At 38.3% G+C, this 14,620-nt stretch overlaps 1 protein-coding gene across 3 annotated transcripts in view; it reads right to left on the reverse strand.

The window, feature by feature from the left end:
• Nucleotides 1-6,550: 6,550 nt before the first annotated feature.
• Nucleotides 6,551-14,620, reverse strand: part of CDC42SE2 (CDC42 small effector 2) — an 85,433-nt gene continuing 77,363 nt past the window's right edge. For all 3 annotated transcript variants that reach the window (XM_061368684.1, XM_061368685.1, XM_061368686.1), the window contains 3 exons: nt 13,514-13,615; nt 8,926-9,043; nt 6,551-8,497 (listed from right to left, as the gene is read on the reverse strand). In XM_061368684.1, the coding sequence (XP_061224668.1) occupies nt 8,945-9,043; nt 13,514-13,615 (201 nt within the window). In that variant the 3' untranslated portion in view covers nt 6,551-8,497; nt 8,926-8,944. The remainder of the gene's footprint in view (nt 8,498-8,925; nt 9,044-13,513; nt 13,616-14,620) is intronic.

A 14,620-nucleotide genomic window follows, 5' to 3' on the forward strand; every position in this document is an offset into this window, starting at 1 on the left:
GCCAGTCACTTGATACAATGCTATAAAATCAAAATGTGGCACTGCTGTTATCCTTTAGGGTATGTTAGCCCCAACCAAATATCAAAATACAGCTAATGCTTCTTCAAGAGCATTCTAGGAGGTGTTTAGGGTCAATTTTTCCATGTTTGTTATTTCAAGCCTCACCTACTTAAAATCACTAGCTCCTGCTGCATATTATTCATAATCCGTTTAAATGTGACTCCAATGCCATTTGTGGCGGGAGGATTAAGACTGACCTCTTAGGACACAAGCAACATCAGTAGCATGTAAAGTCTTGAGAAATAGTTCTCAGAAGCTGAAACCCTTAAATAGTACACAGTGATGGAATAAAACACAGACAATGTGGTGTACCCGAAACTAGGGCAAAAGGTTGTGCAGATGCAAACCCAAAGCAATGAAATCCTGAAGCACGCAAATGTACTCTTAATTTTGTAAAGCCCTTTAAACTCTTTGCAGCTATCTGATTCTGGATTCTCTTTGCCTGATTAGAAAAGACCAGTCTTATTTCAGGTTCATTTGTGGTCAGAGGATTGGATTTAAGGTTCTCATTTGAGAAACAGTCCAGCTTGCTGTGAAACTGGCTTTACTTAGGGACAGTGCCCATTCAGGAAGGCCAGTGCCCACTTTCTAATTATCCAAGTATTTATTGCAACTTGTTAAACATCTTGTAATGTGAACATCAAGATTACTAGTTCTGGGGGGTGTTGGTAGCGTGAGGAGGTGGGGTGTGTTATGGTGCCCTGTGGCATTGCTTGTTGGACAGGACTGTGGAAATTTCTTAGTTAGAGAGAAGCTTAAATTTAGAAGGTATGTCAGTCCCATAGAGGGTTTTTCTTCATGAGTGTGGGAGTTTCTTTCCCTCAGTGGGAAAGCGATCCAAATGTGCAGCTGCACATATTTAATCACAGTTTTCCAAGCACTGACAGCACTGATTATTGTATTGAGAATAACCAGCTCCAGTTGCCCTTCTATCAGCTGACTGGGCTGGCATAATTCCGCTAAATGAGGGCAGGGGGCTGGCCGACCTGACTTCTCTCTGCAAAGCTGGCCAAGTGCCCCGACTTGGAAAAGCTTACTGAATACAGGTTTTCTTAACCCAGTACAATGCTATGTGCATTTGCACTTGGGAAGGTAGCAGAGCTGCCCGGGATTGTGGTGCAAACAACTTGCTCCTGGGGTGAGACTGGGGCTGTAGCGGCTTCATGTGTTGGAGCAAGTCCCGCTGTGGCAGGACCTGGCTGGACCACACTGGCCACCGCACTTCCACCGAGATCTGCCTGCCGGTGGCTGCCATGCCTGTAAGCACTGACAAGGATCACTGGAATTCCCTCATGCCAAACGGCTCTGGTGCTTTGGGTTGGGACATGTGTCCCGTTGGTGCTGTGCTGGCCTCTGCACTGCTGCTGGGTATTTGGAGTGCTGCAGCACAGGAGGCAGGTGGACACATCACACGGTGGCTGAAAAGTGCCTTGTGTTCCAGGAACCATCAGGCTCTCATTCTTAAATCATTAGGTCTCATTACAGCATGTATGATGGGGACAGTAGGGGCCGCTGCATCTATTCAGGTCAAAACCAGTTTAACTTTGCTGGAAGTGTTTGGGTACGAAAGCAAGTTTTGAGAGGCTGAAAATCCTATTTAAAATTGTTTTAGTATCAGTCATCTTGATGTAACTTTGCAGTTTGAGGTTTTACAGAGCTGTTGCATTAGCCACAGTGCTTCCTTCTGTCGTATACTTCCAGGGCTGTGGTTGTGATTCAGAGAATGAGCAATGAAACTCTTAACCAAAGCATGGCATGGCAATTTAATTCCCATCCAAAAGCTGGGCTGGGTACATTTTGGCTGTCTTTGAGGAAAACAGCATCTGTGGAACTGTGGATAGTTGAAAACAAATAGAAGGGGGTGGGTTTTGTCAGCATAAAGAAATACTGAGACTTGGACTTGAAGCAGGAATATAATCTTGATGTTGTCCAGCTCCAGAAAACGGGTTTGAAAACAGGCTTCTGAATGTTTTCTTCAGAGATGTGGAGCTGCATGGGCATCCACTGCACCGCCTGTATGTGTTCACATTAACAAAAATAACTTTCATTTAATACGGACTTGGAAAATTGTGACGAAGATTCTCATTTCCCACCTCTGTTCACCATGCAGCCCTGTTCCCCTGCTCTGCTCCTACTGTACCTGTTGCAACGGATCCTGCTTATGCCAGCTGGAAACCGTATGTCTGCTGCAACTTACAGAAAGAGTAATGGGCTTGGAATCTACTACCCAAAACAGTGAAAAATGAACAAGCCTTGCTGCACTGGGCTCTGGTTTTGTGGCTGTCACTAACAGCTCCCTTCTTGAACAGAGCACCATGGGGAATTGGCTTGGGTACAGTGCTTGGACACCTATCAAAGTTTACCCTTCTCCCCCACTTACCCTCTTTTTCTTTTCACTCAACCAGTATTAGTATCTTCCCTCCCCAGAGTCTCAATCCTTCCAAACCCAGAGCGCTGCTGGGTGAAATGTGATTGCTGATTCTTTGTTTTCACCTTTCAAAATGTTTTTCTCCTTTATGCACTCAAATCAAAACAATGTCCCCACATCCATGCATTATCTCTGCTGCTTAATGTATACACCATACACGAGACAATTACTACTGCTCCAGTAGGTGAAATTGTGACAAGTGGAAAAAGCTGTGGAGTGCCAAAATGTAGATTAGCATTAATCACATGTATCCATAGCAGGTGGCTCACTGTTTCATGCTGAAACATCTCCTACCCTCAAAGTTACTGTCGGACTGATTGATCTTATCATGACCTTTGCATATAACAACACCTTCTTGAGCTGCTGGAAAATCAGAGTACGCCAATTTCAATGTTACCTATTGGATATGCAGTCCTCCTCTGTGCATTGTGTCATGGCATACGAGGAATGTCTTCTACTACAAGCCAAGTCCAAAGTGAAGCATCATAAACAAAACATAACACCATACATTTATTTTCTGCTAATCATCACATTTTTGAAAAAAAAAAAACCAAAAACAACAAACAAACCAAAACACCAACCCCAAAACACAAACCTGCAAAAACCCCCCAAAACAACTAACCAAATTTGGTTGTAGACCATCCATGTCATGAAAAGCCCCCACAAATGCTTAAACAGCTGTAACAAATGAACATGCCTTTTGCATGACAGCTCAATCCTTCATAAATGCAGTTACACCACTCTGCATCGTATTTAATTAAGCTTGGTATTCAGCAAATTATTGACAGCTCTACCAGCACTCTGTGTTTCCTTGGCTTAATAAAAAACCTGTTTGAGGCCTGAAAATGTAAATTCTAATAGCTTGTGTGAAAGAAGTCTTGTGTAGTGGTGACAGATGCAATTAGCACTGATGGCAGAAATTAATCATATTGCCTGAGGCTGGCTGACTCTTGGTGATGCAGTTCACCATTTGGCAATGTGTCAATGTGCTTTATGCCCCCAAACGAAACATAATAACCTAGGCAAAACTGGAAACTGCACTCCCAGAAAGTGGAAGTAGTTTGATGCTTTCCCACTGCTAGGTTATCAGTGTTCCCCATAACATATTATTTCTGATCCCATGCCAATCCCATATTTACTCTGGATAAGCATTAAGAAGTGGATCCAGGTTAAAACTAACCAATTTGGTTAAAGCCCCCAAACTTTTCTGTAGGGTCAGTACCTAATATAGTCAGCTGAGAGCCAAATCAGTGTCAGTGCTAGCAGAGGCTGTGACAATAAGTAGATAGGACCAGCTCCAATCAGTTTTACTTGTATGCCTTTGAAATACTTCTACTAATCACTGGCAGATCCAGCATATCATTTTCAATAAGCTTTAATGCCATGTATAAGGAACTAGAGTCAGGACCATGCAATTATTATTCAGGATGCTTAATACAATTAAATGGTTGTCAGTTTATTTATTGGGTACTGCACATTTTAGAATAATTTATAGCTGATTTAATAATATTAAGTGATGAGTTTGCTTCATGCTACAAATACAGTGAAAGTAAATGGGTTTTCTTCTTCTGACATACTGAAAAGCACATGCAATTCCTCTTCCTTACATAAACGTTTTTGATCTGCTCACTAGAATACGGAGTTAGTAATTGTCAATATTGCATAAGGTAGGACCTCTATCATGAATAAGGATGTTCTGTTTATTTTCAAGCAATCTAGCCAGAGTTGTACATTCGCAGTGATAATTAAGAAATATGGCTTGCACTTAAGTGTTACTTGCTCAAGTTAACAGCAACTTCCATTATGTTGGCTTATTGCACCTATGCACAGAGATTGCTCCTAACCACCTAACAGCAAACACTGAAAGGACCATCTAAAATTTACCATTTCTACTTCAATGCACAAATTTTTGAAAGCAGAATATGGTTTTCATAGGGAATTTTGCTCACTGCTTGTCAATCCCCTCCCTCAGTATTTCTTAACGTCGCAGTGGCAAGTGTTGTATGTGCTATCAGTCTCAGGCAGGTGAACTTCCTAGTAAGGTACTGCTGTGCTGATGACCATTTGTACATCTTCTTATGCTTAGTAGAATTGCTTTATAGGGAAACTGTAGCCTGTGGCTGCAACCAACATGTTTTCACAGACTTGATATAAAGGAAGTCCTACATACTGAGCCTACAACATCCTTTAATCCGAAAATGGTTTGTGTCCTGATGTAACTGTTTCTGATCACAGAATTGCACTATACCACTAAATCTGCAGTTCACTCCAGATTTCATCATTATGTCATGTTAACACCTGTTTTAAGGAATAAGAAAATGCTGGAGTGAATAGTGCATAATATAACAGTATGATGTATAATAATGCATAGTGTTCAGTGAATAGCCATGATGATGGAAAAAGGGATATGGAATAAAGAAAGGCAATTTTACCATTTAAATTCAAATAAATGCAATATTCAAAAACTTCAAAATCCAGGATCACAATTTGGGTGAAATCCTCGCCTAAATCTTTTGGTCTGTGGGACTGTGTACTACCCCAGGAATCTTCCATTAAATTGTTTTCACAAATATAGAAACCTAATAAACTTTCTGTGGGCAAACCTTATACTGCTTGCTGCTGGTTTCAGAAGGGGGCATAGTACTTCTTTATTTCTTAAGGCATATAAAGGGAGAACGTACAGTCAATTCATTAAATCTTTTGAGTGGCATCCACAGAGATCTTCTGTGGAGATCAGGAAATACAATAAAGTGCTGGAGATCCACAGAATCCTCATAAAACTCAAATAAATCAACTTTACATTCTGTAGGAAGGGGCCCTATTCTCATGGACATACACAAATTACTAATAGCTTAAAAAATTATACCTTGAAAATCAGTATTGTATTTAGTTGAGTGCCTCCTAATCCTCCCGCCGGGGGGCCGGCCCCCCCCCCCCGGAAAAAAAAAAACAAACCCAAACCCAAAACAACACCAAAACCAAAAGACAAGGAATACTGAAATCAGAATAATTGCGTTGTGACTAAACAGGTATTGTACTTGGTTAGAACATCATTATGTAGATGGGGCAAGATTTCCTAACAACTTAATTTTCTGGATCTGAAGGGTGAGGGTTTCCTGGTCTATCAAGTCATAGCAGAGTACAGTGGACCCAGAATACATTATATCAAGACTATGTTTAGAGACTTGGTTGCTTACGTAGCACGTTCTCACTTAAATTAATAAGGCACAAAAGGGATAAACTGACTCATATAACTGCTTTAGGCACCTAAACATCCTAAGGACAATGTAAAAGTAGGCTGCTTCCTTCTTGAAGAGGTCAAACCCTTTTGTTTTGACAGACAGTTATATTAAAACATCTGTTCTTCAAGATACACCTTTGTAGACAGTACTAAGCTTCCATAACCTCAACATTTAAACAACAGAACCCTCTAGTTGATGGTATCTCAAGGCCTTATCTTGATCCTTCTTTCCTTTTAGAATTCTCTTTTTTCCTCAACTGGCAATTTCAAGAACTTGCCATGAGCTAAAGAATTCATTCTTGGTCTTTAAAACAATTTATCATGAATTTTAAAATACTAAATTAGTGCTTAATTAATTAACTTTGAGCGTCAAATATAAAAATTGAGCCAAATACAGAGTAGACAAGATTGTGCCTTGCAGGTATATTTAATACAGATGTGTGTATTAGGATGATTAGTTGTACAATTCAGTCTGATGACCACAATAATCTGTACCAAAATCAAGAGAATAACACACATACCAGTTGCAGTCAAAAGGAAAGAAATCCTGTACATGAAGGTTTCCAGTGTATTTAAGAAACCTTGAAGATCGTTGCAGAAGCGCCTGCTATCCACACGAAATCAATGCAACAAAACTGCCACTAAATCTATGGTTTAATCCACTTGGCAACATAAAGGTCAAAACACTCAAAACACTACAAATTACTCAATGAAACTAGTAAGTTATTCTTCAGAGAATTTTCACCACAAGTTTGTCCACAAGCTGCAAGTTCTTCTAATGCACATGTAATTTATGAAAAGAAAAAGTATAGGCCACAAACTGAAAGAAAACATTTATTTAATAAAAGTCAATACTTTCTTTTTAATATCTCCAAGCCAACACTGAACTAACTTTATTCAAGAATGAACATAATGTACAAAAAAAGGTATGTTTGTTATAAAAATATGCAATTTTTTTTTCTCCTGGTTATTGAGTTGAAAACATTTTGACAAGTGCAAGATATGTTTGGCAAGTAAATTTAAGTCACTCTTACCAATGACAAAGTTCAAATAATTTTGTAATCATAGTTTATTTAAGACTCATTGATAAAGTGGCATTGGAAATGTTGACCTCTAAAAAAAAAAAAAGGTATCACTGCACTGCCATGTTTATGAACCAAGACAATTGAACATCTTGATCTTATGTTGTCATAAATCAGTACCTTTAATCAGTGAAGACTATCCAACCTAATTCGAACTACTGAACCAGATAACTGACACCTACCACTGGAATACAATTTAGGAAAGGCAAACTACCACCATGGCCCTACATTTTTTGTATTGTTTGTGAACTGAGAGAGAAGACTAAGTAGGTTCATACATGTTTAAATCAATCTGACAGCTGTTGCAATGTGAAATCAGGGGAAGTATAGAAAAAGAATAAAGAATCATTGACAGCAATCTATGTTTATGAACACATGAGTGCTCACATATAAAACCAGATCTGATTAGGCTCAGTTATGCCTTGTTTGGATGGGTTTTTTTCCCCACATAAAAATCTAACTCAACCAGGACTCAAATCATTGATTTCTCTCAAACCACCACCAAGGAGGAAAAAAAGGGACCATTTATAGATATATCTGAAAACAGTGCAATATTAAAATACAATTTCACAACGTTTGAAAGAAACATGCTTTGGAACCTGAGCAAAAGGCGTTTTACTGACTTAGTAAAAAGTCACCCTGTATGTTGTTTTCATTGGCATCTGTTCTGCCAGATTAGTATGTTGCTCTTAGCAACTTTCATGGCCCCTAAATATTTAGTACACAGAAACTGCCAACTACTCGAGAGGTCTACTAAACTTTTCAGCTAATATTGCAGGCAGTCTGACACGCTGCTACTGGAAATGACCATACAGCCTAAAATTAACAAAAACTGTAAAAAGAAAAAGAAGCAGCCAAACTTATGCTTTTCTTTTTTAAACAGACTAAAGCGCTTCCACAACACTTAGATACGGTACTACACTGGTTTACAGTCTTAAGGTCGGCTCTTTCAAAATAAATATACTTGAACATTTACAACAAATGCCTCATGAATGCAAGCTCTGTCTTTATTACTTCAAGACCAGCTGGATAATAACTAAAATAAAAACATAATTCTGAAGCAGCTAAGTTACAAATCCTTTGTCAGAAACAGGCATGACTTGGTGCCACAGCAAAATCTTCCACCAGTATGCAGTAAGCAATTTTTGTTTTCCTGCTTAGCACCAAAAGGGCCACCACACACAGCAACCTCACAAAGCATGCAGTCATCTACTCTGCTGATTTTGTATGAAATAATAATTTGTGCTTGCAGGTCCTAGACTTTTCAAAAATGGGTATGAACAATAGGTGATTGAAGACATTAATGGAAACTCACTCATTTCTATGTGACTTTAGTGGACAAAAGATTTAATGACTAAAAAGCAACAGAATGTTGTGAGGAGTTGTGAGGGATTAGGAAAGCTCAGGTTGGTGCTTTAATTTGACTTAAAAGCAAAAAACTAAAACCAATCCTAAACAGCTCTATGTTCATGATTCTGGTAGAAGCAAACATGTATATGCCACTGAAAGGCATGGGCAGACCAATCTGATAAATGGCACCATCATCAGAGCAGAACAGCAACTTTTCACTGGAGTAATCACAAAGGGTGAACAACGAGTCATCACTTCTCTCGTCATGAGCACAGAAAGCAGTCACCGAGGCAAAAAAGAGGACACAGGAAAGAAGATATAGGAACCCACATGAACCTGGAAGACAAACACCACACATTAAACTGAGTTTTGAACATTCTGAGTGACCATTTTCCCTACTTTTAACATCACTATTCATTGATTCAACACCTTACATACTGTGCTTAAATGGATGGAACTGTTGCAAATAATGGTACACTAAACATATCACGAAATTACACTACTAACTTCGCTTGCAAAGATTTGCCTATATCATCATCTTTGGTATAAAACAGGCTTACAGACAGACTGATACAGTCTGGACAAACTAGTTCATTGTGGAAAAAGAATAACATGCTTACACGACACAGTATGTTTTACTCAGAAATGCATTTTAAAATTGGGCATCATAAACATGCAGCTATTTATGGTAGCTAATTATGAAGTAGTATGATTGTTCGTCTTACTACTCTACCAGTGCCTAAAAAGCACAGTGCAATACTTACTGGAAAGGTTTCCCCAGGGTTATCCTGCCTTTGTATCTACAAGCTGCATCTGAACATTTGCAGACATGCCACCTCCATAGCCTCCCTTGGACTGCATTTGGTTCTGAATTGAGCTCACCTGGAGACAGAAGGTAAAGGGGGGCAGAGAAAAGAGGACAAGCAGTGAGTTATGGCATCTTCCTGCTTCCAATTCTATTTCTTGTTTAGGTTTGGTTTTCAAGTGCTCCTTTAGCATTAAAGCTGCATTACTTTTGCATGAGGACATGTGCAGCGTAGGCTTGCTGGAATTTTCACTTCTGCAGGCAACTCAGCAAGAGAGAGGGAAGAACTGATGCTTGAGCACTTTTTCCTCTCTCCTAAAGAAAACTGATTCAGGCTTTCACTGACCTTCTTGATTACTCAAAAAAATTTAATCATATCTCTTACTAGGATTCGATTCCACTCCATCTGACAAGCTATAATTTACCTCGTTACATAGAAAGTGTTCTTGGCAAGTATGATAAATCAGAGAAGTTGACAGTGTTATGTTAGAAGCATAACAGACCACTTACAAAATATCTGCACTGTATGGCTAACTTCAGATAATTAAAAACAAAAAAAAAAAAAAAAGGACTTTCTAAACCCAAAAGGAGCTTTTCGTTTGTGAAAGGTTTTTTTATTTATCTACTGACATAACAGCATATGCTGTTTTCCTTTACTGCTTTATTCTTCTAGATGGCAGGGAATTTATTGTTTAAATCATACTCAGTCTACCAACTTCCCTGGAAATAGCTTATTTGAAGGTATTGTTAGTTTGATACAAAGAAATATATAAAGAACACTTCCCCTCTCACCCCAAGACACATACACCCCTCTATGGCTTTCACTGACTTTCTCAACAAAAAGGAAAGGAATCCATAGTTTTTTACTGCTTGTGTTGCATGAGTCAAAATACTAATGTCCAAGTGCCTGCAGGAAGACAACTCCAGCATTAAAGGTTTTGCCATTTTTCCTCTTCACCCCAGAGCATACATAACAAGTACACAATGAGCACAAAATAACATATGGAAGGCTACAGCTTCTGAAATTGAACTTGCAGCAAAGCCTATGCCTGCAGGGCACCACCTGCAATTATTATGTGTATGCTTCTTCACAGAGACCTCAAAACAACACTAGAAAACTCCTTAAAACAGCACTGGAGAAATATTTCCAAGTAGCTTGCACATTATTTTCCCCATCTACAAAGACAAAAGAAATATATTCTTCTCTACAGCAAAGCAAAACACATGCACACACACAAAATGAACCAGCACAACTCTTTCTTATACACAGTTTCTCAAGGCCAGTGTGAAAGAAAAAAAAAAAAACAACAAGAAAATAAAACTGCAAAAGATCAGTTTTTTGTGTATTTAAACTCAATCTTCTACCTTGGTGCTTTGCTCAAATAAGTGATACAGCTACAGCAGCAAAGCAAAGTTATAGTCACATTTTTCCTCAGGGGAAAAGCGTTCAGAGCCAATACAGACTACAAACTCAGTAAAAAAGTGTGGATAAGTGCATCCACATTTACTGGGTAGTGTTTAAGAACTCTGACATTTTGCCAAGCTGGTCACATGCACCAAACATCTTCTGTTGCTCACTGGAACAAAAGGAGTTTGAATTTATTCCGGTGGTGTGGGTTGTTTTTTTCCCCTCTCTCAGACAATAATTAACATACATGTAAATGTATTCACAAGAATGACTTGAGGATGGCATTCATTTCACCTGAATGACCCTTGCTCTAGTGAAGAACAGCTAGAAAAACATCTCCAGGCCATGTCACCTTCCAGCCTGATAACCTGCATGGCTGAAATGGAAATTTTTGAGTACTTCTACAGGTTAGAATAATTTTTCTGGTACTTGAGTCACACACACAGATGCTTGTGTTAGTGGGTAAGGAAGTAGCCATCTGAAACACAGAGGCTATTACATCTAAAGCAAAGAGAACACAGCAAATTAAACTTGACTGCATTAGCAGTTCAGTGGCTGTTTTGTATATGAAAGCTTATATAGGAGATACACAACATTAAAAACACTGAGCAAAAGCAGGTATAACAGCTGTAGGCCATCAGGTGTTACTCCTGAAGCAGTCTGAGCTACAAAAACATGCACCATGTAATGCAGTAATTTTTTTCTTTCCCAAAGACGCCGCTGCCTTCCTTTGATGATACATAACAGCAAGGTTGTTCTCTCTTATGTCTAATTTAGATAGGGTAAGAATCTAAAGATTTTGGAAAGTGAAAGGATTGCGCCAATTAGAGATCATACAATCTGTTGTGCTGCTTATGTCTCATTAATTTTCTTCTTTCCTTTTCTTTCCCTTTTAGAATTAGGAAATTGCACAGACGGTGGAATTTCTTTGAGAAAGAAAACAAGTGAAAACTAAGAAAAGGACAAAATACATGAACTCAAAGACTAAAAAGAGGAATACAAAGCAGAATAAGAAAATGAGAGACTTCACTATGGAATATGAACATAAAAGAAGGTGGTGATGATAATGAGAAAGAAACAGTGCACAGAGGACTCCTACTGTTTAAATGTACCTTTGACAAAGGAGTGAGACACTCTACAGAGAAAGCAAAGAAAAAAGCAAAATATTTCAGTAGTCAGAATGTTACTATGCTCAGAATTATAAGGGCATGTAATACAGAACAATGCTGACGAAAAAAAGGCACAGACCAGACAGATAGCAAATAAGATCCAAATTCATACGGCAAAAGCTAATGAAATTGCAAAAAATCCTCCTAAAGTATTCAGAAGAGAGAAGGCACAAGGAGGTTCATGAAGGAGTATAATATGTCCATACTATAAAGGAAATTAAGCAGCAGAAAAACATGGAAGTTAACATCGTAATCTTGGAATTTACACCATGAAGAATTAACAAGGAGACTGGATGGAATATTACCACAATAAGTCACCACAGAAGAGGCAGGAAAATAGCAGTGTGAAAAAGCAGAGATTTGTGCTTCTGAGGAGAGAGGGAAAAACAGGATTATTTTTTTCATAAAGATCCATTCTATATGGGATCAAAAAAATTACTCTGGTCACCGACACAGCATATTATCCAAATGAAAAAAAAGTGAAAAAAAGGAGATAGCCAGTTACGAGCTCTCAAAATGAAAAAGTTATGCAGAGAGACAATAATGATTACCTACTACCTAGAGATTAATTGGGTATTTCATAAGGCAAAGATGAGGGCAAGCAGAGGGAAATGTCTGAGGTGAATGAGCAAAGCTTAAGGCAATCACAACAATCCTCACAAGGGGCAGCTCAGCTGTGAGAATGAGGAAGGTTCTCACAAGAGGGACAACAAACATAAAAAAGCAAAAAGCCATGCTGAAAAGACAAAACAAACAAAAAACCCCCAACAAACCAAACCTGCTACTTTATTTTAATTTATAATCGCTTTAAATATTAATGTAATATATTGCAGTAAATGAATAATTAGCTTTAACTGAATTTTATCAAGTTGAAGCTGTGTTTGTCTGTTTAACTTGCTTAGAGATGTTTTCATACAAATCACTTCCAACCCATTGCACTGTTTCTGGGAAAATGTAGCATATTGTTTGCCATGTCAAATTTTCTAGCTTTGCCCTTCCCCAATATGCACTGAGTTACAAAAGTTTTTGTTTGATCTCAATAAGCTGTCAATCAGCTGAAACTACAAATGACCTCATTTGCCTACATTAAAATGGTCTTTTTCCTTTACAACTCTGCTTTCTACTTTGATACCTCTGAGAACTCTTTTTTTCTCCTTTGTCAAAAATTTTCCATCATTTTAATCTCAAAACATTTTTTTCCTTTAAAGAGTATTACTATGGTCAAGAAGTTAATTTTCATCATTATCTACATACAACCCTTTTCTAGGGTGCATATTATTGACTTTAAAAACAGAGTGACATTTCACATAAGTATGAAGCTGTACACAAGAAATCTCTCCTCATAAGGTGATTTTCAGGATCTGCCTTACCTTCTGGTTTTCACTTTCAGGGACATAGAAATATTTACTGCTCCTGTCATCTACAGGAAGCCACAAAACCTTGCCTCTGACATTGTTGCTTGCTCTGGAAATAATTCACACTGCAAATAGGGCTACATAGTACAGAAAAACCTCAAAAAGAACACTCAAGAAAATTTGTGTGCACCATAAACTGAGGTAAATCAGTTTTACATAAACTATATTTAAAATAGCTTAAAGCATTTAAGGTAAGAAATCTAGTCAACTATGAGACACTTAGAAGTTCTGTAAAGTACTCTAGGATATTTTCTAGATACACCTCTATTTTAGTGCATATATGCCATCAGAACAAAGTATTCTACACACAGCCTATACAATTTATACAGAATCTACTAGGTATTGTCCATAAATAGAGGAATTTTAAAAATGCTATTCCACAACCTTGAATGCAAGAGTTTAGGATTTAGGAATAAGATGCTAGTAGGTTGCTCTTTCATAGAGATTCTTTCTCATAGTTGAAAAATTTAAAAAAATTGCTGCAGCCACAATATACACATACAGTGTCCCTGTATTCTGTTTAAGGTGAAATGCTCTTCATCTGCTCGTGCTTACCGAATTCATTCCACTGAATAGATCCCCAGATCCTACATGAGCTGTGTGAACGAAGTTTGTCGGCTCTCCAATCATGCTTCGGTCAATTCGCCGCCGTCTTTTCTGAAAGGAAGGTAAAGAAACCATCTAAATGAGAGTCACTGAAAAGACAAAACAATGTGTATCAAAACCCTAAAAGTTAACTGTCCACAGGATATTGCATACATTGCAACTTTTTTTCATAGTCAAATAGCATAGTCCAAATTCCCAGGTTAAATAAAATACTGGCAATACTGTCCTTTGCATCTTTTACTTGAAGGCAGAGTTGAATGGGGCTTTGAACATCCTGGTATAGCGGAAGGTGTCCCTGCCTGTGGGAGGGGGGTTGCAACCAAATGATCTCTAAAGTTCCCTCCAACCTAAACTGTTCTATGATTCTATGATCCATACTAGACCATGAGACCAGCACTGATACAACTCTTTGTATTCAGGAATGGTACAAGTGGAACTACCATTTAAGTCACCAAAACTTCTGTAAATTACCTTAATACCTTCCATGCTTTATTAGCAGTATCTGCAGTCTTGATGTGACAGATCAAATTTGAGACAAATTTGAGGTTAGTCATCCAAAACAAGAATTAAGGATCAAAGAGCACTAATATAGTCTACAAAAACACTAACTTACAGAATTTCTGATTTGCATGCCATGGGAACTTATGTCACCGTTTGTAATACCTTTCATGGTGATGTTCAGAACAATGCCTTGAGCCTGATCAGGATTAGTCACAGACATATCTTTACTAAACACTGTATACACAGATAACTTCCAGTCTGCATGGTTACAGAGTGTGAGCTGAAAGGGTGCAGTGCAGTAGTGAGGCAGGATGCCACATTAGGGACTCTGATTCCCACATGGTGAGACAGAAAACAAGAACTGCTTAACTTCTTCCCCCCCACAGTCCCTTGCCTTCTCAGAGTAACAGATTCATTTTTTATTAATGCAATAATATACAAATGAAAGATCAGAGGCAGTAAGGACTTCCTCTAATTAAATCTCCTTTGGTTGCCTGCCTCCAGCTAAGCATTTCATCTAAAGGAATAAAACGAGAAAACTCATTTCTTAGGCCA

This window comes from Neopsephotus bourkii, unplaced genomic scaffold, assembly GCF_033783945.1.
Source record: "Neopsephotus bourkii isolate Nb327-2 ecotype Australia unplaced genomic scaffold, CSIRO-AGI_Nbou_v1 NB_1441, whole genome shotgun sequence".
NCBI lineage: Eukaryota > Metazoa > Chordata > Aves > Psittaciformes > Psittacidae > Neopsephotus > Neopsephotus bourkii.